The sequence below is a fragment of the Oryza sativa genome, chromosome 4, assembly GCF_034140825.1.
Source record: "Oryza sativa Japonica Group chromosome 4, ASM3414082v1".
Classification (NCBI taxonomy): Eukaryota; Viridiplantae; Streptophyta; class Magnoliopsida; order Poales; family Poaceae; genus Oryza; species Oryza sativa.
In genome coordinates this window covers 24,560,631-24,581,400 of record NC_089038.1, presented here as the reverse complement: position 1 = coordinate 24,581,400, position 20,770 = coordinate 24,560,631, and the positions used below count along the sequence as shown (strand labels likewise).

General features: G+C 46.9%; 5 protein-coding genes across 7 annotated transcripts; 3 read left to right on the top strand and 2 right to left on the bottom strand.

Moving 5' to 3' along the window:
* The first annotated feature begins 5,059 nt into the window (after positions 1 to 5,059).
* LOC4336187 (protein MHF2 homolog) lies at positions 5,060 to 7,239 on the top strand. Its single transcript, XM_015778386.3, has 6 exons — positions 5,060 to 5,143; positions 5,235 to 5,330; positions 5,481 to 5,520; positions 6,533 to 6,586; positions 6,684 to 6,788; positions 6,968 to 7,239. Exons 1-5 carry the CDS (start codon positions 5,102 to 5,104, stop codon positions 6,785 to 6,787), a joined length of 336 nt encoding a protein of 111 aa, XP_015633872.1. The 5' UTR covers positions 5,060 to 5,101; the 3' UTR covers position 6,788; positions 6,968 to 7,239.
* Positions 7,240 to 7,520: 281 nt separating this feature from the next.
* LOC4336186 (protein-L-isoaspartate O-methyltransferase) lies at positions 7,521 to 9,773 on the top strand. Its single transcript, XM_015778385.3, has 4 exons — positions 7,521 to 7,923; positions 8,518 to 8,788; positions 8,991 to 9,155; positions 9,296 to 9,773. Exons 1-4 carry the CDS (start codon positions 7,750 to 7,752, stop codon positions 9,544 to 9,546), a joined length of 861 nt encoding a protein of 286 aa, XP_015633871.1. The 5' UTR covers positions 7,521 to 7,749; the 3' UTR covers positions 9,547 to 9,773.
* Positions 9,774 to 10,299: 526 nt separating this feature from the next.
* LOC4336185 (uncharacterized) lies at positions 10,300 to 11,833 on the bottom strand. The gene is made up of 2 exons (XM_015779113.3): positions 11,127 to 11,833; positions 10,300 to 10,746 (listed from the first exon to the last, which is right to left on the bottom strand). The coding sequence occupies exons 1-2, from the start codon at positions 11,616 to 11,618 to the stop codon at positions 10,432 to 10,434; spliced, it is 807 nt and encodes a 268-aa protein (XP_015634599.1). The 5' UTR covers positions 11,619 to 11,833; the 3' UTR covers positions 10,300 to 10,431.
* Positions 11,834 to 12,658: 825 nt separating this feature from the next.
* On the top strand, positions 12,659 to 16,999 carry LOC4336183 (probable galactinol--sucrose galactosyltransferase 2). The gene is made up of 14 exons (XM_015781231.3): positions 12,659 to 13,153; positions 13,243 to 13,469; positions 13,581 to 13,671; positions 13,757 to 13,805; positions 13,953 to 14,044; positions 14,157 to 14,264; positions 14,602 to 14,709; positions 14,794 to 15,204; positions 15,276 to 15,417; positions 15,505 to 15,572; positions 15,669 to 15,803; positions 15,896 to 16,113; positions 16,205 to 16,293; positions 16,489 to 16,999. The coding sequence occupies exons 1-14, from the start codon at positions 12,804 to 12,806 to the stop codon at positions 16,783 to 16,785; spliced, it is 2,385 nt and encodes a 794-aa protein (XP_015636717.1). The 5' UTR covers positions 12,659 to 12,803; the 3' UTR covers positions 16,786 to 16,999.
* A 77-nt stretch (positions 17,000 to 17,076) lies between these two features.
* LOC4336182 (glycosyl hydrolase 5 family protein) lies at positions 17,077 to 20,312 on the bottom strand. 3 transcript variants are annotated; one of them, XM_015781233.3, is made up of 5 exons: positions 20,162 to 20,312; positions 19,168 to 19,746; positions 18,810 to 19,057; positions 17,902 to 18,422; positions 17,077 to 17,834 (listed from the first exon to the last, which is right to left on the bottom strand). In XM_015781233.3, the coding sequence occupies exons 2-5, from the start codon at positions 19,672 to 19,674 to the stop codon at positions 17,299 to 17,301; spliced, it is 1,812 nt and encodes a 603-aa protein (XP_015636719.1). In that variant the 5' UTR covers positions 19,675 to 19,746; positions 20,162 to 20,312; the 3' UTR covers positions 17,077 to 17,298. The 3 variants fall into 3 exon arrangements, with proteins under 3 accessions (XP_015636719.1, XP_066165662.1, XP_025880339.1); XM_066309565.1 differs by having other exon boundaries at positions 19,168 to 19,740; positions 20,162 to 20,299; XM_026024554.2 differs by lacking the exon at positions 20,162 to 20,312 and having other exon boundaries at positions 19,168 to 19,812.
* Positions 20,313 to 20,770: the final 458 nt, after the last annotated feature.

The window sequence follows — 20,770 nt, the reverse complement described above, 5'->3', positions numbered from 1 at the left end:
CAGAATACAACCAAATTACCAAAATGAAGTAACTGACCGTTCATTTTGCACCACGATAAACTCCAAATCTGACGCCAATCGCCGATCTGCCAATGGATAATAATTGCACATATAGTTTGTAGTTTGTGGGCAACGCAGCATTGCAGCTGCATGCCTGTAAAGCGGGCGTGTATCGCTGGGGATTTGGAGTTGGAGATGAGATCGATCGATCTGGAGCAAGCAAAGCAGCAGAGAGGAAGTGCAGGCTCGATCGCTTTCATGCTGGCGTGATCGGATTGGGATCGACGTGAGCGTGACGAACCAAACCCTACCGATCTCGCTGGATACAATGATAAGATTCTGTGCGCCTCTGTCCTGCAGACGAGTTGGCCACGCACTGCAATGATCCATGCACTTAGCAGATGATTATGACTAGGTTTTAGCTAATCTGATGCTTAATCCCTTTTTTGGGTCTGCACTGTTGCTGATTCGCACGATCCGATGCTAGACCGATTTATCATGGTACCTGCTACACCCTTTTGATTTTTGACTCATGCTCTGTCAGTGTTAAGGCCTAACATATGTAAACATTGCCTGCCAGCTCTGCCCTGCTGCTGCTTGTCGTGTGTGACCTGAATAGCACTGCTGTCTGGCTGTTTAGCCATGTCAATAAGCTTTAAGCAACCGACCTCACTAGCAAGGGCCCGCTGGTTAACTTTGGAGAGATGCGATGCGAGTGAAGGACTGTTGCTAAACTGTCCTTGAACTGAACATTTTGCTGTTCCTTCGGTTCTGTTTCTGTGCATGATGAAGCCGAGCAGCAAGGGCGTATCTGCTGCAGCCTTTTCCCCGGAGATATTTTAGCAGAGAGGCAGGCCAGGGGTTGGTGGTGCCTCCATGAGCTGGACGGCAAAACGACACACGCCGATAAACACAATATCTATCCATTCGATTGTATACGGCAGCTTATATCCGATAAGCACTTGTATTATAGTATTCTAGAGCTAAGCTTAATCAACCCATGTTGTAGCAGTAGTATATCTGTACACATCACCCTTGAGGATTTAAAAATCAGTGTAAAGTAATCCCACTTGGCGCGCGGTCGCAGATAACACGAGCCTCGCAGTTGATTCGCCCGGTGGCGCGAGGCGTGCGTGGAGCGAGCTACATCCAGGGTTTACAAAATCATACAGTCACTATGGTTATCATATGTGATGTTTTTTTTTTCAGTTTTTAAACCATCACACGGTTTGATAAATCCTAGCTACACTGCTAGTACATGATGACAGGCGTGAGAGTAAGGTAGAATGAATTATTCCCTGTATTTTATAATAAGTAACTTTGACCCGACGTGAATATGTGATATATCTAGTATTATAAACTTAAACAATAAATCTGTTACATTGAATCAATATTTTTTTTATTTGATGATGAGTGTGAATATCGAGTACTATGTTACATCCAATTAAAACTTTTTATATTTTAAGATGAAAGGAGCAACGAGTCAGCGCGAGTCGCGCTAATGATCCGGCAGCGTTGGCGCGCGGTGGTGGCGGAGGAGCAGCAGCTCGATCTCGACCGATTAGTTAATCGCGACACTGACTCACGTCTGCCTCAGCGCGCCGCCATCTTCTTTTAATCACGTAGCCACGTAGGTAGGCTTCGCTAGCTCGAGGAGTCAAATGCAATTTATGTAGCTGGTGGGATACTAGCAGCAGGTTAGGAGGAGATTCATTCTTTTTTTTTTTTACTTTTTTTGTAAGGGAATGGATTGTTAATGTGGGATTCAACTGGTGGTGCGTGCATTGGCACGTCCCCTGATTATGCAGGTCGTGTATAGAAATATTTCAGGAGAGGTCCTCATCGTGGAGTATTTGACCAGCAAATGTGACAATGTGAAAAGATGATGCAGCTGACTGTATCGTCCAAGTGTAAGTCAGCGTGGCAGGCTGGAATAACCTGGTTAGTACAAAGAAATGCCATGGATCAGGTAGGGTAGGAGTATGTCATAAACAAGTGGCAAAACCATTGTTCTGCCACCCATAGTTTCAAATTTTCAATCAACGGGAGGAAGTTTTAGGTGCATGAACGAGGCACCACGTATTACACTAGTATTTACTACTCGTACACTGAGATTGTGCATTTTGTTTCCATCTACTAGTACATATATACTAGTGTATGAATTGACGTGTAGTGTACTTGTATACAGTGTGGCACATGGAGCCTATTAAGTCTTGGAATATTCTGGCATTGTTAGCTTCGTCAACACAGCAAATGGATCAACTAGCAAGTCGGCACAGTACCTAGCTGCTCACAAGTCAGCACAGTGAGCTACTCCAACAATGGACATCCTATTGAGTATTGTCACAGCTCACAACGAACACAGAGATTAAGCATGCGACGTGATGTGATGGCAAATAATACTCAGTCCGTAGTCCTAAAATCTAAAAAACTACGGGCGGAGCTAGAACAAAATGAATGATTCCATTCATTTGTTACTTTGATTTGAATCTTGATACGAGTATCTAAATTTAAACTGACAGGATATATAAACATATGGTGAAAATAGATAAATTATAACTAATTTTTCTTTTCAACCGGGTTCCCGGACACCCCCTAACTATACATAGCTCCGCGCCTATAAAAAAACTAATCCTTCGTTAGTTTTAAAATATTGCTATATATAGTATATGTATGTGATGTGATATTTTCTAGTAAAATGAAAGAAATATTACATCATATATTAGGTACATAGTAGTAATAATATTTTAGGACAAAACAAGGTATAACTAAATTTGTATCAAATTCGATTCGAGATTGTTATATTTTAAAATTGAAGGAGTTCATATTTAGTTCCTGAATATAATTTGCATTTTCATAAGGAACTCGTGATACAGTACATAGTAGCGGTTTCCCTTAGGCCCCGTTTAGTTCCCACACAAAAATTTTACACCCTGTCATATCAAACATTTGAACACCTGCATGAAGTATTAAATATAGGCTAAAAAATAACTAATTACATAGATTGCGACTAATTTGCGAGACAAATCTTTAAGCCTAATTACTCCATGATTTGATAATGTAGTGCTAAAGTAAACATTTGCTAATGACGGATTAATTATGCTTAATAAATTCGTCTCGTTGTTTACTGACGGATTCTGTAATTAGTTTTTTTATTAGTGCCCGAACACTCCATGCGACACCTATATAATAATCGATGTGACACGCTAAAACTTTACACCCCTAGATCTGAACACCCCCTTACTCGTTTTTTGTTTGTCCCCTACACACGGTTGGTGCCTCTTGGCCTGATCGATTGTCTTGCACTCTTTGCTGCGGCTGCGGCGCTGGAATTGATCAGCTCATGCTCATCTGGTATTTTTGCGGAGCAAGACTCTGAATTGATTTTATGATAATATTTCAAGGGTACAAAAAGAAAATAATTAAGCAGCACAAAGTTGATATTTTAAATACTATTTCTAAGAAACTTACATATAAAAAAAAATGCGGACACCATTCTGTGACAAATAATCTATACCGGCGGGGCCAAAGCTGCTGAATTGGCAGTAGAGCTCCTGTCCAATTTCTGATTGTACCTTGATGGACGGATCTATATTGTGGCGATGAACCAAACAAATCCGAGCCGTACGCGTGGCGGTGGCGGTCGGTGCACGCCTCTCCTCACCCCCTGCACGCTGCATTTTTCAGCAGGTCCACGGCGTGACAGTCTAACAGACATTGGCACAGAAGCTTCCACCCGCCAAGCCCCATGATTGGATGGAGCGAGCCGGCCAGATATTCCGCTTCCAGAACCTTCACCCACAGAAACAGATCATGCTCCTGCAGTAGCTAGGCGACGGGAGAAGAAGAAGAAAAAGTCATTAAAGAATTGAAGCGATCGATCGCGTTTGGTCAACTGTCACCAGTGCTAGCCCTGCCCCAGGAAGCAGACAAGGGGAGAAGGAGAGGAGGCCCCATGACGGCGACGAAGAAGACGATGATGATATTGATAGGATAAGAGAGGGGCCCTATGCTTAAGTCGAACGCATATGGACGCATGGCACGCTGTTGTTCGGATCTCGCAAAACGATCAAGGAGCAGATCTGACCTGCGAAATGGATGCGTCTTAGCTACCTGTTCTGCTTGTCAAGTTGTCATGTTGTATCTCCAAAGTCCAAACCAAAATGCACTCGAAATAGTGATCGCAATTTGCAAGCATGGAGACGAATGGCTTTTAGAAATCACAAGAGAGAGAGAGAGGTCGCACGGTTTGGGGGAAGTGGTTTCTGAACAGTGAACAATGTATAGTACATAATTTGTTTGGACTTTTGACTCCAGGAAAGTTTCATTCTTTAATGAAACCCTCCACACCAAAGAAAAAAAAGGAAAAGAAAACGAGGAAGGACGCAAGGTTTCTTAAACAATCTTCAGAAGTTGGCGAGAGAAACTGAAAAGCGGTGGGAAACAGGGAAAGGGGAAGCAGATGATTTAGAACAGTTTTGCTCCTTCAAAGGGGAGGAGTTCGTTCACGGCGATGATAGTCCCCTGAAAAGGTCGTTCTCTGCCTTTTCTCCGACCATCCTGACTCACCTGCCATTAAGGAAGCAAGCAGGCAGCTTAATCACGAAATTAGTAGTATACCAAGGATGTTCAATCACGCAAGATTAAACAATCCTGAAGTTAATCAGGGCAATGCTGGCCATCTTCAAACAGATTAAATACGAGCCCCTTTACGACATGCGAGCATGATATGGGATGACCAGAGGAAACTTGCAGCCATCGTCTAGGCGAGTTGGTGATTGACTTGCCAGTTCAATCAACAATTTGCTTTTCCATTCAAAAAAGAAAGAAATGAACCAAAAAAGCTTTACCTTTCCTGCAAGGTAAACCATCTCGCGTCAGCTTGGCGGCTAGCAAGGGAGAAAATGGAGGGAAAAGGCTCGAAGAGGCCTATTAGTAGAATTTATAGCCCAAAATAAAACCCAATTCAGTAAAGGGATCACCTGAAACGGGCCCACCAAGGCCCACCTTGAAACCCCTTCCCGCCATTTACTTGCCCTAATCCCCTCCCCCTCCCGGCGTTTTCCCGCTCGCGGCCCGGGCGAAACGGAAGCCACCCGCGATGGAGGACGAGGCGGCGCGCGGCGGCGAGACCTTCGATCCGGTGAGCTCCCCCCTCCTTTTGATCGGAATAAATCCAGTTTTGGGGTTGATGCGGTACGTTGACGGGGCTTGTTTTGGGGATCTGGGGGCAGGATCTGATCCGTGCCATCTTCAAGCTGGTGTGGAGCCGGCGGGGCGAGAGGGGCGGCGGCGGCGGCGATGCCGGCGACGAGGTCATCGAGGTCGAGGTGATTCCTTGATCTGGTCCCAGATCCTTGCCTCCAAATGATTGTTTTCTGTGGCCGTTCTTCTTTCAGCTACTCCTAATCTGTTTCAGATTACTCTTCTTTCTGTTGTGTATGTACTCTGGTCTGAATGTTTCCTTCTCTAATTGACAGCCTGCCCCGGAGACATCAAGGAGGAATCGTAGTGCCACTGGTAAATCACCTTCTGCTACAGTAAAACATGCGATTTATGCGTTTTGCTTTGTTACATCTGATTAGTCTCCTTAGCCACTGGTAGGAACTAGGAATAAGCTTGACCATGCACATCTGTTGGTAGTATTCGGTGCTGTTAAATGGCAGCAGGTTATCAACACTAGTGGCAGCATCAGAAGTTTTTACATTTCTTGCAATTGCCTTTTGGAGCTGAATCTCATCAGTATCAACTTTGCTAAATTCTCTTATTACTAGTAACTATTACTTTGGAGTTTGGGTAACTTTACAGTGATGTTTACCTCCGTTTCACGGGCCCTGTGGGTGGCACCTTATTTTACTTTACAAGCGAATCCTGACAACAATTTAAGTTGTGCAATACAGAGGGCAACAAGAAGTCTATCTGATTTCAGCATGACAATCAATCGGTCCAGGCGTCCAGCCACTTATGATGTAACAGGATCTTGTTGGCATACTAGTTTAGACATTCATCAGTTAGTCTGTCCTCTTTTATAGTTGCATATGCTGCAGCAGTGGACATTTGTTGATCATCTTGGTTGTACAATTCAGTTTTTGTTATTGTTTTATATTGTAGCAGATGGGCTCTAGACCTCTAGTCCTTTCAGGGTTTGGTATATCCTTACAACAGCAACTAATGCCAGCACCAAGTGTGCCAACCAGGCTATAACAATTTGACCCTGTTGGCCTGTTGGATAAGAAATTGAAAATAGACCTAACAAGTAACAATAACTTGTCTCAAATGTTTAAGGCATCCTAGCGAAAAAAACAATATTATCAGATTTTGTCTCTAGTATTTGTTAAAAGAATAGCTGTGAGTTGTGAAAAACCAAGTCTTGTTAAATTCAATTCTGTGCGCCCAATCACCTAATACTGAAAAAAGAATCTCCACCCTTAGATTTCTGTTGGGGTAGTTTAAATCTTGAACTTGAAATTAACTCCCTATCATCCTATGAGAGCCTTCTTGTGTGGTGTTGACAATCTGTTCACCTTCACAGCCAACGCCAGTGCGCTTAAAGTGAGCTGTGAACTTCTACGGATATTTGTCACAGGTATGTACCTCTTAAATTGTTCTATTGCCTCATGGTGTTAAGTGACATGAAGTCAATACTCCATAGCTACAGTGTAACTAGAGAAATTTTCTTGCAGAGGCTGTTCAACGTTCTGCTTTTATTGCCGAAGCAGAGGGCACAACAACTATTGAACCCACCCATCTGGAGCGTGTATTGCCACAACTTCTTTTGGACTTTTGAGGTACTTCAGGGATCTCTTATCTCTAGCTTCCAAATCTATAAGGTTGCCTCTGGCAGAAAGATATAAAAACACCTAAGCATATAGTTTTAAACTATGGCATCAGCAAAACGGTTTATTATCTGAACAAAGCAAAATCGTCTGGATAAATCAGTTTACTGACTTGATGTATACACATACAGGATACAACTTGTACCAGCTAGTGCTTTTATTTTGGGGGAGAAAAGCTTGTGGTCAGATGGATAGCTAAGGGACCCGAGCAAAATTCATACTCGAGAAGCCTGTTAATGCTAGTACCACTTGCTGTGAATGCGTAAAAATGACCTGGGGCAACAACTTCTACTAGGATCCGTGGATTTCTGGATAATCACTGTACTGCATCTTTACACTGATACCTGTGCTGGCATGTCCTAAATACCACCTTCTTTGACAGGCACGATCTTGGTCATGTCCACACTGCAGATTGCTTGATAATGTTCTACTAGTATCTAAATATAAACAACAGAGGCGTTTGAACGAGATGCTTTCTGTCACTACTACTACGAGTTCGCTGCTGACAGATGATGGGCGAACCCTGCTGATGCAGGCGCATCTACGGTGATTTGGTGAATCTTCAACCTTCACGATCTCTCGGTCTCTTCCGAATTCAGGAGACGGAACACCCGTATCGTATCGCACCGGGGCAGAGCAACCAGCCAACCCGCGAAGTAGTACTGAGTACTGAATGGAAGGTCTGGATAGGCAGGCCACGCGCGCACACCCGTCCCTTCCTGGGCGGCAGCCGGCAGGCACCCGTCCCCCACCCACGCTACCAGAGTTCGCCGGAGAGGCGGCCACCTGTCGAGAGGGAGCTTCTCCACACGGCCACCGCAGCGGCAACCACCCCCACCACCTGTCCTGCTCCCCTCCTCGTGCCGCCTCGTCCTCTTTTTAACGGGTTTCTGACGCACGGGGGGCCGCCGTCATGTGCCTCGCCGCCGCCATCGCGTCCGCGTCCGCCTCACCCGCCCGCTGCCTGTCGCCCTCCTCCGCCGCGCTCCCCCGCCGCTTCCTCCACCACCTCCTCCTCGCCGCGACTCCTCCCCGGCCAACACCGCCCCCGCCGCCGCTGCGCTGCATCCCGTTCCACCGGATGGCGGTAAGCGTTGGTGCTCCTCCCCTCCCCTATCGATTTTCTCCTGTGGCAATCCCGATTCCGTGGAAATTTGTGCCCGGCGATGCCCAACCGGAACCTGCTCCGGATGGCTCCTCGTGTGACCTGTTAGGGTAAAGTTGCGTGGCTAATTTTGGGGAATCACTTGAAAGCGCAGATGTCCAAACCAGTGAATTTCGGAGGTGTGCTGGATTGCTCAGCTGTTTGCTTTGCCCTTGTGACTAAAAATGTTCACCTTTTGGCGACCTAACTTCATATATAGGGACTACCTTAAAGTGAAATCCATGCTGTAAATGAATCCCGTATCTTACCATGTCCATGTAAATGTGAATTTACATTTTAGGTCTTGTGAATTCGTGGTTGCTTTCCAAATGATCCATGTACTATAGAATTATGATGAGTGAACATTTAACTTTTGAGCTCTGTCGTTCCCCCCCAAAAAAAAAGTTTCAGCATTGTGGATTTGGTTGTTTTCCAGATGCATGCACTACTTTCAAGAACACCCCATGTATTAGTTTCAAGCTATGATCATACCTGCGATGGATGCTTTCATCTGACCATTGCTTGCTTGCCATCCAGCAATTCTGGACTCAAGGATCACTGGACAAGAACAAAGCTCTTGTCGAATACCTGAAGCAATATGGTGCTGTTAGAACTGATAAAGTGGCTGAAGTAATGGAAAGCATTGACAGAGCATTGTTCGTAGCAGAGGGCCTTACTCCTTACACTGACAGCCCTATGCCTATTGGTTATAACGCGACGATATCTGCTCCTCACATGCATGCGACCTGCTTGGAGCTACTGAAGGATCACTTGCAGCCAGGAATGCATGCTCTAGATGTTGGATCAGGTATTCAGGTTCATTACTGAAACACCATACTCCTGTAGTCCTGTACTATAGCAAATGCGGTTGTTTTTAGAGTGCCCTGTTGAGTTTTCTAGACCATGCAGTTGTGTGAACGACTTGCTGTTATCCATTAGTATTAGATAGTTGAGATACAAACAATTTTCTAACTATTGACACATTTCATCTGCATGTGTAACTCTTGTAGGCAGCGGTTACTTGACAGCTTGTTTTGCAATGATGGTTGGACCAGAAGGCCGTGCAGTGGGGATAGAACATATTCCTGAGCTTGTCGCTGCTTCGACTGAGAATGTCCAAAGAAGTGCCGCAGCACAATTACTGAAGGATGGATCTCTTTCTTTCCATGTTGCAGGTATGCTAAGCTGCTAACTGGTCTGATACTGGCACTAGAATTAGTGTATTACTGAACGCATGCTTTGCTTCCATCTTGGCGAAATCTAAAATGCAAAATCACTATGCGCATAATATTTCTTGCCGTTCTCAACGCTGCAGATGGCAGGCTTGGTTGGCCTGACGATGCACCATACGACGCCATTCATGTGGGCGCCGCGGCACCGGAGATTCCTCAGCCTCTGGTCGATCAGCTGAAGACCGGCGGCCGGATGGTCATACCCGTCGGCAGCTACTTCCAGGAGCTGCAGGTGGTCGACAAGAACGCCGACGGCTCGGTGACCGTCCAGAACGACGCGTCCGTCCGCTACGTCCCTCTGACCAGCCGCTCCGCTCAGCTGCAGGATTCCTAAGGTCGACGGCTCTAGGAGGTCATGAAAACACATGTAAATATCTCGACGCTCAGTCTACTTGGGTAGTTGGGTAGTTTGATTAGTGCTAATTAGTTTCTTCTAACGAGGTTGAGTAGATGGTTTGGTCTGAGACGTTCAGTCATGGTCATCTGTCAGATGCTGTAGATCGAGCGTGAGCTCTGAGCAATACTCGATAATAACCAATAAAAGTACTTCTTAGCCTTTCATATACGTGATTTGTTTCATGCTAGGAATGGGCTTGATAATTTCTCCATTGAGAATGTTGTTAGTTTGGAATTTGGATGGAAGAGAACACCACGCGCTACGCAGAGATGTTTCTGTCTCGAACACCTCTGTTCCAAGTTCAGTTCCAACACCCACAAAATAGTTCTTTTGCACAAATAGTGAGAATCTGTAAATTATATACTCTCCCTCCATTTTAAAATGTTTGTTCGACCATTCGTCTTATTTAAAAAAAATATAATTAACTATTTATTCTTTTCATATCATTTGATTTATTATTAAATATACTTTCATGTACACATATAGTTTTACATATTTTTTAATTTTTTTTAAATAAGACGAACGGTTAAACATGTGCTAAAATGTCAACAGTGTCAAATATTTTAAAAAAATGTAAGTAACTATTTATTCTTTTCATATCATTTGATTTATTATTAAATATACTTTCATGTACACATATAGTTTTACATAATTTTCAATTTTTTTAAATAAGACGAACGGTTAAACATGTGCTAAAAAGTCAACAGTGTCAAATATTTTGAAACGGAGGAAGTACATCCCTAATTATAATACTAGATGTACATCTCAAGATTTCCATGAGTTTTAGCAGTAAGTTGGCTCTGGCACCTACATGTAAAAACTTCACATGGGCTTGAAGTTTCTGTACGAGATGACCGCGTAAAACGGGTCGGACGAGCCCGCCATCCCGAACAGCCTCATCACGGCGTCCAGCGGCGACGCCGGCTTCCCGCCGGCGGCGTCGGAGGGCAGCTTCCTCACCACCTCCGGCTCCGTGAACCCGTCGACGCACTGGAAGTACTGCGTCACGAGCTGCACGCGGCTGTAGGCCGTGCCCTCCCGCCACGCCCCGATCGCCTTCTCGTAGAACATCCGGTTGCTGAAGCTCACGATGCACACTCCCCCCGGCTTCAGCACCCGGAAGATCTCCGCGAAAACCTACACGACACAAAACAATCAAGAGATCTGGAGAAGAATGCAGCAATGGCAGATTGGCGTTCAAAATGTTATAATTAAAAAAATCAAGATAAATCAATATATGATATATATTTTTACAAATATACAAGTTAAAATTTGATTTATACAACTGGAAAAAAACAATAAATTTGACCATGAAATACGTGTTCTTTTCGTCAAATTTATTATTTTTGTTTCAATCGGTATAAGTTGAATTTGAATATGTATAGTTGTGAAATGATATATTACATATTAAATTATTATACTAATTTTTTTAAAAATAATTTGCGATGACTTTTTAAGTGACATGTTTATCCTCTTAATGAATAGAGTTTTCCCAATGTCAGCAATGGCGGGCATACTTTCTCAGGGGACTGAAGGTACTGGACGCTGACGGTGCAGAGGACGGCGTCGAGGCTGGAGGTCTGGAGCTCGAGCCGCTGCTCCTTGTTGAGGTCCTTGACGAAGAAGTAGTCGAGGCGTGGGTTCTTGGCGAGCTCCTGGGCGTTGAGGCCGTGGCCGACGACGCGGCGGAGCGGGAGCTCGCGCTCCGGCGGCAGGTGGCTGACCCAGGAGCTCATGAGGTCCAGCACGTCCCACCCGGGGCGGAGGCGCTCGCGGTAGAGGTCGGCGAGCGCCGCGAGGAAGCCGTCGTCCACGTGCTTGACGAGCCGCGGGAACGCGTAGAAGTCGCGGTCCGGCCGCGCGTCCAGCTTCGCCCGGCCCTCCGGCGTCAGCACCAGCCGCCGGATGCCGCCGGCCGACGGCGGCGGCGACGCGCCTGCGGCAGGGGAGCACCGCGGCGGAGGCGGCCGTCGCGAGGCCCGCGGCGCCTGAGGCGGAGCGCGGAGCATGGCTGCGATTTGCTGCCGTCGCCCTGGAGAACGGAGGCTCACTGGCTCGTCGCTGGACGTGGCGCTTTATCTCGTCGGGGAGTTCGAGTGGTTGGCGTCGCAGTGTGCACTGTGTAGTGACCGTGGCACAGTCCAGTGCAGATCAAAACTCCCTCTTTTCAGGCCATCGTTTTATGTGGCTTCAAATATCATCCTCATTCCTCAATAAACAGGTTAAACTTTAAAATAATTTAAACTGAAATTCAAATTTTAGCCCGTGTGCTATTTTTAGCCCGCGAGGCGTCATGTCGCCATATCTGAGGGAAAAATGATAGTCTTGCCCTCATAAATGATGACGTGGCATTTCGCTGGCTAAAAATTGACACGAGAGAAAAAAAATCGTCTCTTTCTAGTAAAAAAACGAAGTCATCCAAGAGGGGATAGTGGTATTTGAGAATGGAAAAGTTTATTAGTATTAAATTTTCTTTTCCTAAAGTTTTACTAAGACTAGACTATGTATCATGCTGTGAGTATACGTAGATATCTATGATTTTTATCTTCTTAAATTAAACGCATGATATTATTGTTTATGAGAGTTTTGTAAAAATAGAAAGAAGTTACTCCCTCCGTCCCATATTATAGCAATCTAGTATCGGATGAGACACTTCATAGTATAGTGAATTTGGACATGCTCCCTGTCCATATTAGTTGTGCTATAAAGATGTGACATTTTCGCCGTGTTTAGTTTTAAAGTTTTTCTTCAAACTTTCAATTTTTCCATCACATCAAAACTTTTCTACACACATAAACTTTCAACTTTTCCATCACATCGTTCATATTTCAACCAAACTTCTAATTTTAGTGAGAACTAAACATATCCTTTATAATACAACTAATCTGGACAGGAAGTATGTCCAAATTCATTGTACTATGAAATGTCTCGTTCGATTTTATATTGCTATATTATGATACGGAAGGACTAAGTACATTTAGCAGTGCTCTTCGAGAAGGAAGGGGGCCAAATAGTCCATAAAAACCCCGATTTCGTAGCTGTCGCCCTCGTCCCCCCCGCGTAGTCGCGCACGCGAGCCGAGCGTCGCCGTCTCTCTCGCGTCGCGGCGAGCGCCCCCATCCACACGCGGGGGTCCCGATCATGGCAGCGGAAGTACTACCGGATATCTTAGTCTATCCCAGCTCGAAGCTGACATGGCGATGACGGGGACGGCGCCCTGGAGGTCGCCGCTTCGGGCCCCTCCTCCTACTCCCTCGCGCGGGAATAATTCGCGCCCCCGCGGCCTCGTCCCGGCGCAATGCCGGCCGTGGCCGCGTCCCAGCCTCAGTTCCGCCGCCGTCGCGTGCCCGCGGAGCGAGGAGATGGCGCGGCTGGAGCGCGGGTCGCTGGTGGTCGGCGGGCGGGAGCTCCTGGAGCGGGCCCCTCCCAGCGTGGCCCTCCGCCGCCCCGCGGTCGTCGCCTCCCCGGGGGGCGCCGCGTTCCTTGGCGCCACGGCGCCCGCCCCGTCCAGCCGCCACGTGTTCTCCCTCGGCACCCTCGCCAGGTAGAGCCCCCGCCCCCAGAGCAGAGATTGCGGTGTGCGCCGCGGCCGGCAGCGGTGGTACTGATTCGTTGTTGGGTTTTGGTGTGCAGTGGGTGGAAGTGGCTGTCCCTGTTCAGGTTCAAGATCTGGTGGATGATCCCGACGGTGGGCGAGGACGCCGCCGGCGTGCCAGCGGAGACGCAGATGCTGCTCTTGGAGTCGAGGAGCGAGGCGGGTGCCGCGCTGTACGCGCTCATGCTGCCGGTTCTTGACGGCGGCTTCCGAGCCAGCCTCCAGGGGAGTCCTGAGAATGAGCTCCAATTTTGCTTCGAGAGCGGTAGGTTTATTCTGGATTTGCTGGATTCTGAGGTGTTCGAATTGAAACGAACTGCAAATTTTGGAATTTCGGTTGGAATTTCTGAAGAGTACAGTGGTGGACTGTTTTTAGGTGATCCTGAGGTTCAGACACTGGAAGCAGTTGATGCTGTATTCATCAACTCAGGGGACAACCCTTTCAAGCTTATGAAGGAATCAATCAAGTAATGTCATCCTCTAACATAACCACAATGACACATATTTTTGTTCTATTTGCAACTGGCTCACTTCAGTTGTATCTCCATTTAGGATGTTATCTAAGATCAAAGGAACTTTCAGTCATATAGAGGACAAAGAGGTATAGTGTAGCTAAGGATGTTCATCTTTGTACTTCTATCTTCTACTTAGAATAAGACTGTTAATCATGTAAACCTTTTCTAGTCATTTATAGTTCTATGTTATTTTGTTTTTCACAAGTCCTGTTGAAATTCATCACAAATGCCAGATCCCTGCAAACCTGGACTGGTTTGGGTGGTGCACTTGGGATGCTTTTTATAAATCTGTCAACCCAGTGGGAATTGAAGAGGGCCTTAAAAGGTACAAATGAATCGATCTTACTTATGTGATATTCGAAAACAATTGAAAGGTCTTTTTTATTACCCGCATCCTCCATTTGTCAATTCCTGATAAAGCATTTCTTGTTGTATAGTTTGTGTGAAGGAGGTGCACCACCAAGGTTTCTAATTATAGACGATGGCTGGCAAGAAACCGTTAACGGATTCAAGGAAGTGGATGAGGCCTTTATTGAACAGACTGTGTTAGCGTCTAACCATTTTTCAACTTGCTGATCGGTCCATGAAGTATATTAAATTCCTGTTTAACAAAGAAAATTTACTCCAGGAAATGGACGTTTGAGTATTTGATTTCATATTAAATAAACACCAATACATTTTGAAATCTCTCCTTATCTGTTTGTGAAAGAGAATCTAGATCCACCAACATAGACTGTATACTTTTTCTTTATTGTGAGATTTCCTATCCAATTTCCTTTTTTTTTTCCCCTGAAACTGTAAATCACTGTCATAACCTCATATTATATCTATACACATAAAAGTGCACTCATCTGTTCCTTACCCATGTTGCAATATTATTAGGTTTGCGGAGAGACTTATCGATCTGACAGAGAACGATAAGTTTAGGGGAGAAACCTGCAAGAATCTTGGAGACCATGTCAAGAAAATCAAAGAGCACTATGGAGTCAAGTACTTGATTCTTATTGAAATACTAGTTCTATAATATGCTTTTCATAATATATGCTGAGAAAAAGGCTTTGTATGAAACTACAGGTATGTCTACATATGGCATGCTTTACATGGGTATTGGGGTGGTGTCCTCACAACACCTGATGCGATGAAGAAGTACAATCCACAGCTAGTTTACCCAGTCCAGTCTCCCGGTAATGTTGCAAATTTGAGGGATATAGCTATGGACAGCTTGGAGAAATTTGGAGTGGGTATCATTGATCCTGCCATGATATATGACTTCTACAATGATCAGCACAGCTACCTTTCTAGTGTGGGTGTGGATGGTGTGAAGGTAGATGTGCAGAATGTGATGGAGACTCTTGGGAAGGGTTTTGGTGGTCGTGTTGCATTAACTCAGAAGTATCAACAAGCACTTGAGGAATCTATCGCTCGGAACTTCAAAGGAAACAACCTAATTTGCTGCATGAGTCACAATACAGACAGCATTTTTAGGTACATATTCTTGTCGCTGAACAATATGTGTGACATACATGAAATTTGACGTAAATCTTGGTTCTTTGTAGTTCATTGAAGAGCGCAGTTGCTAGAGCATCAGAAGATTTCATGCCTCGGGAGCCAACGATGCAAACCCTGCACATTGCTACTGTGGCATTCAATAGCCTTTTATTGGGAGAAATTTTCATACCTGACTGGGATATGTTTCATGTGAGATTATGGCATCCCCAGTACCTCTTTCTTTCTTTTTTTTCATGCCAGGCTGGCAGCTAATTTTCCATTCTTGCCAATGTAAAGAGTAAGCATGAATCAGCAGAATTTCATGGAGCTGCGAGGGCTCTGAGTGGTGGTGGTGTTTATGTCAGGTAATTCTTGCAGTATATTTATGCAGATGTTGTATTTGCATTTAAGAAATTTGCATGATCTCATTATGGATTTTATATTACTGAACTGATATGCAGCGACAAACCAGGGATGCATGATTTCAGTGTTCTTAAAAAACTTGTTCTGCCAGATGGCTTGATTCTAAGAACAAAGCATGCTGGTCGTCCAACTCGCGATTGCCTGTTCAATGACCCTGTCATGGATGGCAAAAGGTACACACACACACACACACACACCAATTTTTCTAAAAAGTTTCCTGCTACTTGTTCTAAAAATAATACTAACTCAGTTAACTTTTGTGCAGTCTGTTGAAAATATGGAACTTGAACAAGTTTTCTGGAGTCATCGGAGTGTTTAACTGTCAGGGTGCTGGAAATTGGACTTATCCAGTGAAAGAAAATGCTCATGTTCCCACTACCGTCTGCATCACTGGTGATCTCTCCCCATCAGATGTGGAGTTACTTGAGGAGATAGCTGGGGATGATTGGAACGGAGAGACTGCAGTATTTGCTTTTAATTCATGTAAATTCCATTGGACACATATTTCTTGCAACTGTTACCCATCTCCTTCATCGATCTTTTTCACGATTATTAACTGCAGCTACGCCTTCAGGTTCTCTCTCAAGGCTTCAGAAGCATCAGACTATGGAGGTTTCCTTGTCTACTATGACATGTAAGATATATACCATAGCGCTGATAAAGGTCAGATTTTTCTCCATTCACCTACTTACTTGAGCAATCAATTTTTTATCGCGAATATGCAAGCCTTTTGTATCTTTGTATTAAGAACTCAATCTATTCTTGAGCAATCAATTTTTTTTTTTGGGTGAATACTTGAGCAATGAATCATTCGATATATGTTTACTTCTTAGAGAAATGCTCTTGTTTTTGCACCAGGTTTTTGGTGGCTTTGTTCAGTTTGCTCCTCTTGGACTGGTTAACATGTACAACTCAGGTGGTGCGCTCGAAAACGTCACGAGCACAGGTGATTGTTCAGAGATCACAATTCAGATCCAATGCCGAGGGCCAGGTCGGTTTGGGGCGTATTCAGCAACCAGGCCGGAAATTTGCAGTGTTGATGAGCATGAAGTAGAGTTCAAACACACAGATGATGGCTTCCTGGCCTTTGATCTCTCTCACGGTTCGTCCCAGGACAACCTCAGGAACATTGAGATTCTGTACAGAGCTTCCTGAACCTCCATTTTCAGTGTGATTTTTATGCTCTTTCGAGCAGATTATGCTGCTCTCAGGCTCTTAGCTGTGGATAATTATTGCTTCCCGCAAGCGTGTGTTAGCTCTGAATTACTGCATCTCGCGTGTGTTGTTTGTGCCAATTAATTTGGGCTTGTTCTAAGTTTCGAATCTGCCGGAGACAGTTATAATACGAATATGTATTTTGGCAGATCAATTCCAATTTTGTGCCAATATTACCTAAAACAAAAATATTATCCCTCTCGCGGTAAACCTGTACGTAACTTTATAAGAGACGGGAAGGAATTGCATGGATGAATCATGAATTGAATTGTTACATCACAAGAACACCGCTCTTGTTCAAGGGCAGTGTCTTCTCCTTCCTGCGCCAGATGGCGTCATGGCGATTGCAATTTGCAAGATCATTCTACAACAACAATGGATACGTGGATTACTCCACCATGTATATGGTGAGCTTGTGCTCACGCGCACGTGCAAGATGGATTTGGCTAATCATCAGAGGGACCTAATCTTCCATGACCTGAGCTTTGGCGGCAGCTGCGCGAGCATGGTGTTCGTCGCCGCCACGCTCCTCGTGCTGGTCACCAGCTTGAACCACTGGCTCTCCGGGTCGCAGCTGTTGTCCGCGCTCAGGCACCGGCACGGGTTGGTCACCAAGCTCCGGCCATCGTCGCCGACGTCCAGGCAGAGCATGCCGCCGTTGCTGGTCTCGGGGGACGACGACGACGACGAGGCGTTGACGGCGAGGTGCAGCTTGGAGTCCGAGGTGAGGCTCCACCGCGCCAGCTCGTCGCCGCACGACAGGCCGAGGCGCGCCGGCCGGCCGGCGCCCTCGGCGCGGAGGCACAGCAGCGGGCTGTCCCGCGGCGACAGCCTCTGCTGGCTCGCCGTGTACGCCCACGCCTCCGCCTCGCCGCAGGACCCCAGCTCCAGCGTCGTCTGCACCACCGACGACGACCGCCGCACCACGCACCGCCCCGTCGTCGGGTGGAACATCACCGTGTACGGCGCCGCCTCCGCCAGACCAGGCCCTGCACACGCCAAACCAAAGTCATCGCCGGAGAAGATAGATACCGGCGGCGGCGGCGGCGAACCTACCTCTGAAGGGGCGCTGCAGGGCGTGGAGCCTGGTCAGGGCGGTGTCGTTGCGGGGCTTGCACCACGCCCAGTCGAGCACGCCGTAGACCTCGTCGAGGCCCAGGACGCCCTCCCGGAGGTAGTAACTCCCCTGCAGCGTCCAGAGCGCCCAGTCGAGGTCGAGGTCGGCGGCGACGGCGGCGACGCAGCCGTAGTACCGGTTGTCGTTGACGTTGCCGCCGCGGTTGTCGACGCCGAACTCGCTGAGGAACACCGGCCACCCTTGGTCGAGCAGGTACAGCGCGCGGCGCGACACGCTCGCCGCCACCCGCGCGCACACCTGGTTGGCGTTCCCCGCCCGCCACGCCTGCCCGTCGGAGAAGCCGTACCAGTGCACCTCGAACGCCACCTTCCCGGCGAAGCTGACGTTCACCTGCCGCGAGTTGAGGAACGCCAGGTCGTTGTCGAAGCTCATGCCGGACAGGATCACCACCACGCGCGGGTTCGCCGCGTGCACCGCCTCCGCCCCGCGCTGCATGTACCTGCATGCACGCACGCCATTTTTTTCCCGCGCAGTCGTCAGCTATCAGCTCAGCCGCTACATCGTTGGCGCCATTTTTTATTTTTATTTTTTGCAGATGGCGCTAGTACACAGTACACTGAAATGAATGATGCGAACTGCAACTGCATCAGATTATTGCCATTACTGTTCTTCACATGCTTGTGCAGGGACGAGCAATGGCGGACGCGGTCAGTCAGCTCAGCTGCCAACCACCACTAGCTTCAGGTTCATTTACTGATCGATCCAGGACATGGCCGACGATGAACAATGCGTGGTTCTTGGATGCAGATGCTAATCATGGCGGTCGGTGTGCAAATTGATGAGGAGGATCGATCGAGCAAATGGGTGGTGAACTGGTGTGACTTACTTGTACCAGTCGGCGGAGTTCTGGCGGGGGCCCCGGAGCTCGTTGCGGAGGCTCATGGCGACGACGCTGGGGACGGCGGCGAACATGGTGGCCATCTTGGTGAGGCCGTCGACCCACACGTCCGGGTCGAAGTACGCGTCGCCGAAGAAGCCGTTGCCGTCGTTGTTGCCGCAGCACCACCCCGGCTTGCTCACGTGGTTGTCCAGTATCACCATCACGCCGTTCTCCCCCAGGCTACTCACCACCGCCTGCACGCCACGCCACGCCACGCCACGCCGCGCCGCGCCGCGCGTCGTCGGTCAATCTCTCTCTCTCTCTCGCATTGTCAAAAATAAGTAGTAGATAACAATGATCTTGCCTTGAAGGCGTCGATGAGCTTGAGGTCGACGAGGGAGGGGTTGTTGACGCGGATGGCGGCGAGGGACTCGGTGAGGTTGAGGCGCTGGAAGGACTGGGCGACGGTGAGGGAGGAGTAGGAGGCGTTGGTCACCATGAACGTGGCCCAGGTGAGGCGGACGCAGTTGAAACCCATGGCGACCACGTCCTTGGCGATGGCGCCCACAGGCTGCTTGCCCAGCCCTTCCGCCAGCATCGGCTCCAGGTGCGACGGCCAGTTCACGCACGCCAGCTTCACCCTGTTCCCGCCCTCGTCGACGATCCACCTCGACGCCGTCGACAGCGTCGTCGCTGCCGCCGCCGCCGCGGGGCGCCCATGGCTGGCCAGACCAAGAACCGCCACCGCGGCGAGCCACACCACCACGAGCCTCATGTCGACGCCGGCCGTCCGGCAATGCGAGACACCGAGAAGAAGCAGCGGCGAGGTGGATTTATAGCGAGTACTACGGCGGCGGGGTTGCTTCGGCATGGGGAATGGCGAGGCTTCACGGGATTGCCATGGGCGGAAGACGACGATCTCTCCTAAGCTATGCTGCTGGTCCTTGACATGTGTGAAGTGGAGAGGCCATGAATGAGGGTGAGTGAGCAAATCGCATTGCTGATGTTTCAAGAATGCAACCAAATACTGTTTTATCCTTCAAGGCAGGACAAGCTAAGCGACATCACTGTACGTCTGTGACAATGCAGTGCATAGCGCGTTTATTTGCACATTATTATCGTGAACTATCAATTTAATTATAAAGATAAATTAAATATTTAAAGAAATAAACTTAATGAATAATATAAAATAAATAGCCTAGGCAACATTGCTTATAGTAAAGAAAATAAATATTTTTGAAATATGGAGTAAATAATCCGTTTTAATAAGAAGCGGATGATAGCTTATTATGGGCAATGTATGGCGTACTTATGAATTAAAGAAGCAATGCTGATAAAGAAATTTTTCGAAGACGTACTTTTGGAATCGTGGTACTAATAATCCGGTTGATAATCCGACTGATGAGCCAAACCAACCTGGCCTATTTCAGAAATCAGAACCAGAGAAAACAAAGAATCTCTGCACGTCGGTCGGTGGGTGGTTGGAGTAAAAATGGCCACCAAACCCTTGCAGTTACAGCTTCGGTTTGGACTTCTTATAGTGATACTGGAGTATTGATGTTGGTTACTTGCATCGATTATTAGTAGTACCTCATTTGCAATTAATACCAGATCTAATCGTGGTTGGTTAGTATAATTTTTTCGTGAAGCAATCAATATTCAGTAGTGTAGCATTGGTGCACACACAACTGGGATTTATTTGCATCCTGTTTATGAGGAGCTCGTCCAAAGCCTCACGCCGTTGTCAACAATTCAGCTACAAAGACAGGTTAAGAGGTTTTGCTTTTACTCTAAGAATGTTGCTAGTTGTATTCCAGATCATGCATGTAAACTGCTTGCGATTCCGTATCTGTCTCACATCAGATCAGTTAAGAAATGCCGTGCTGAATATGAACTAGGATGAATGAGGATTTTGCCCTTCAACTAAAAGGAAAGGAGAAAGGCGACATTGAAATGAACAAAGAGGG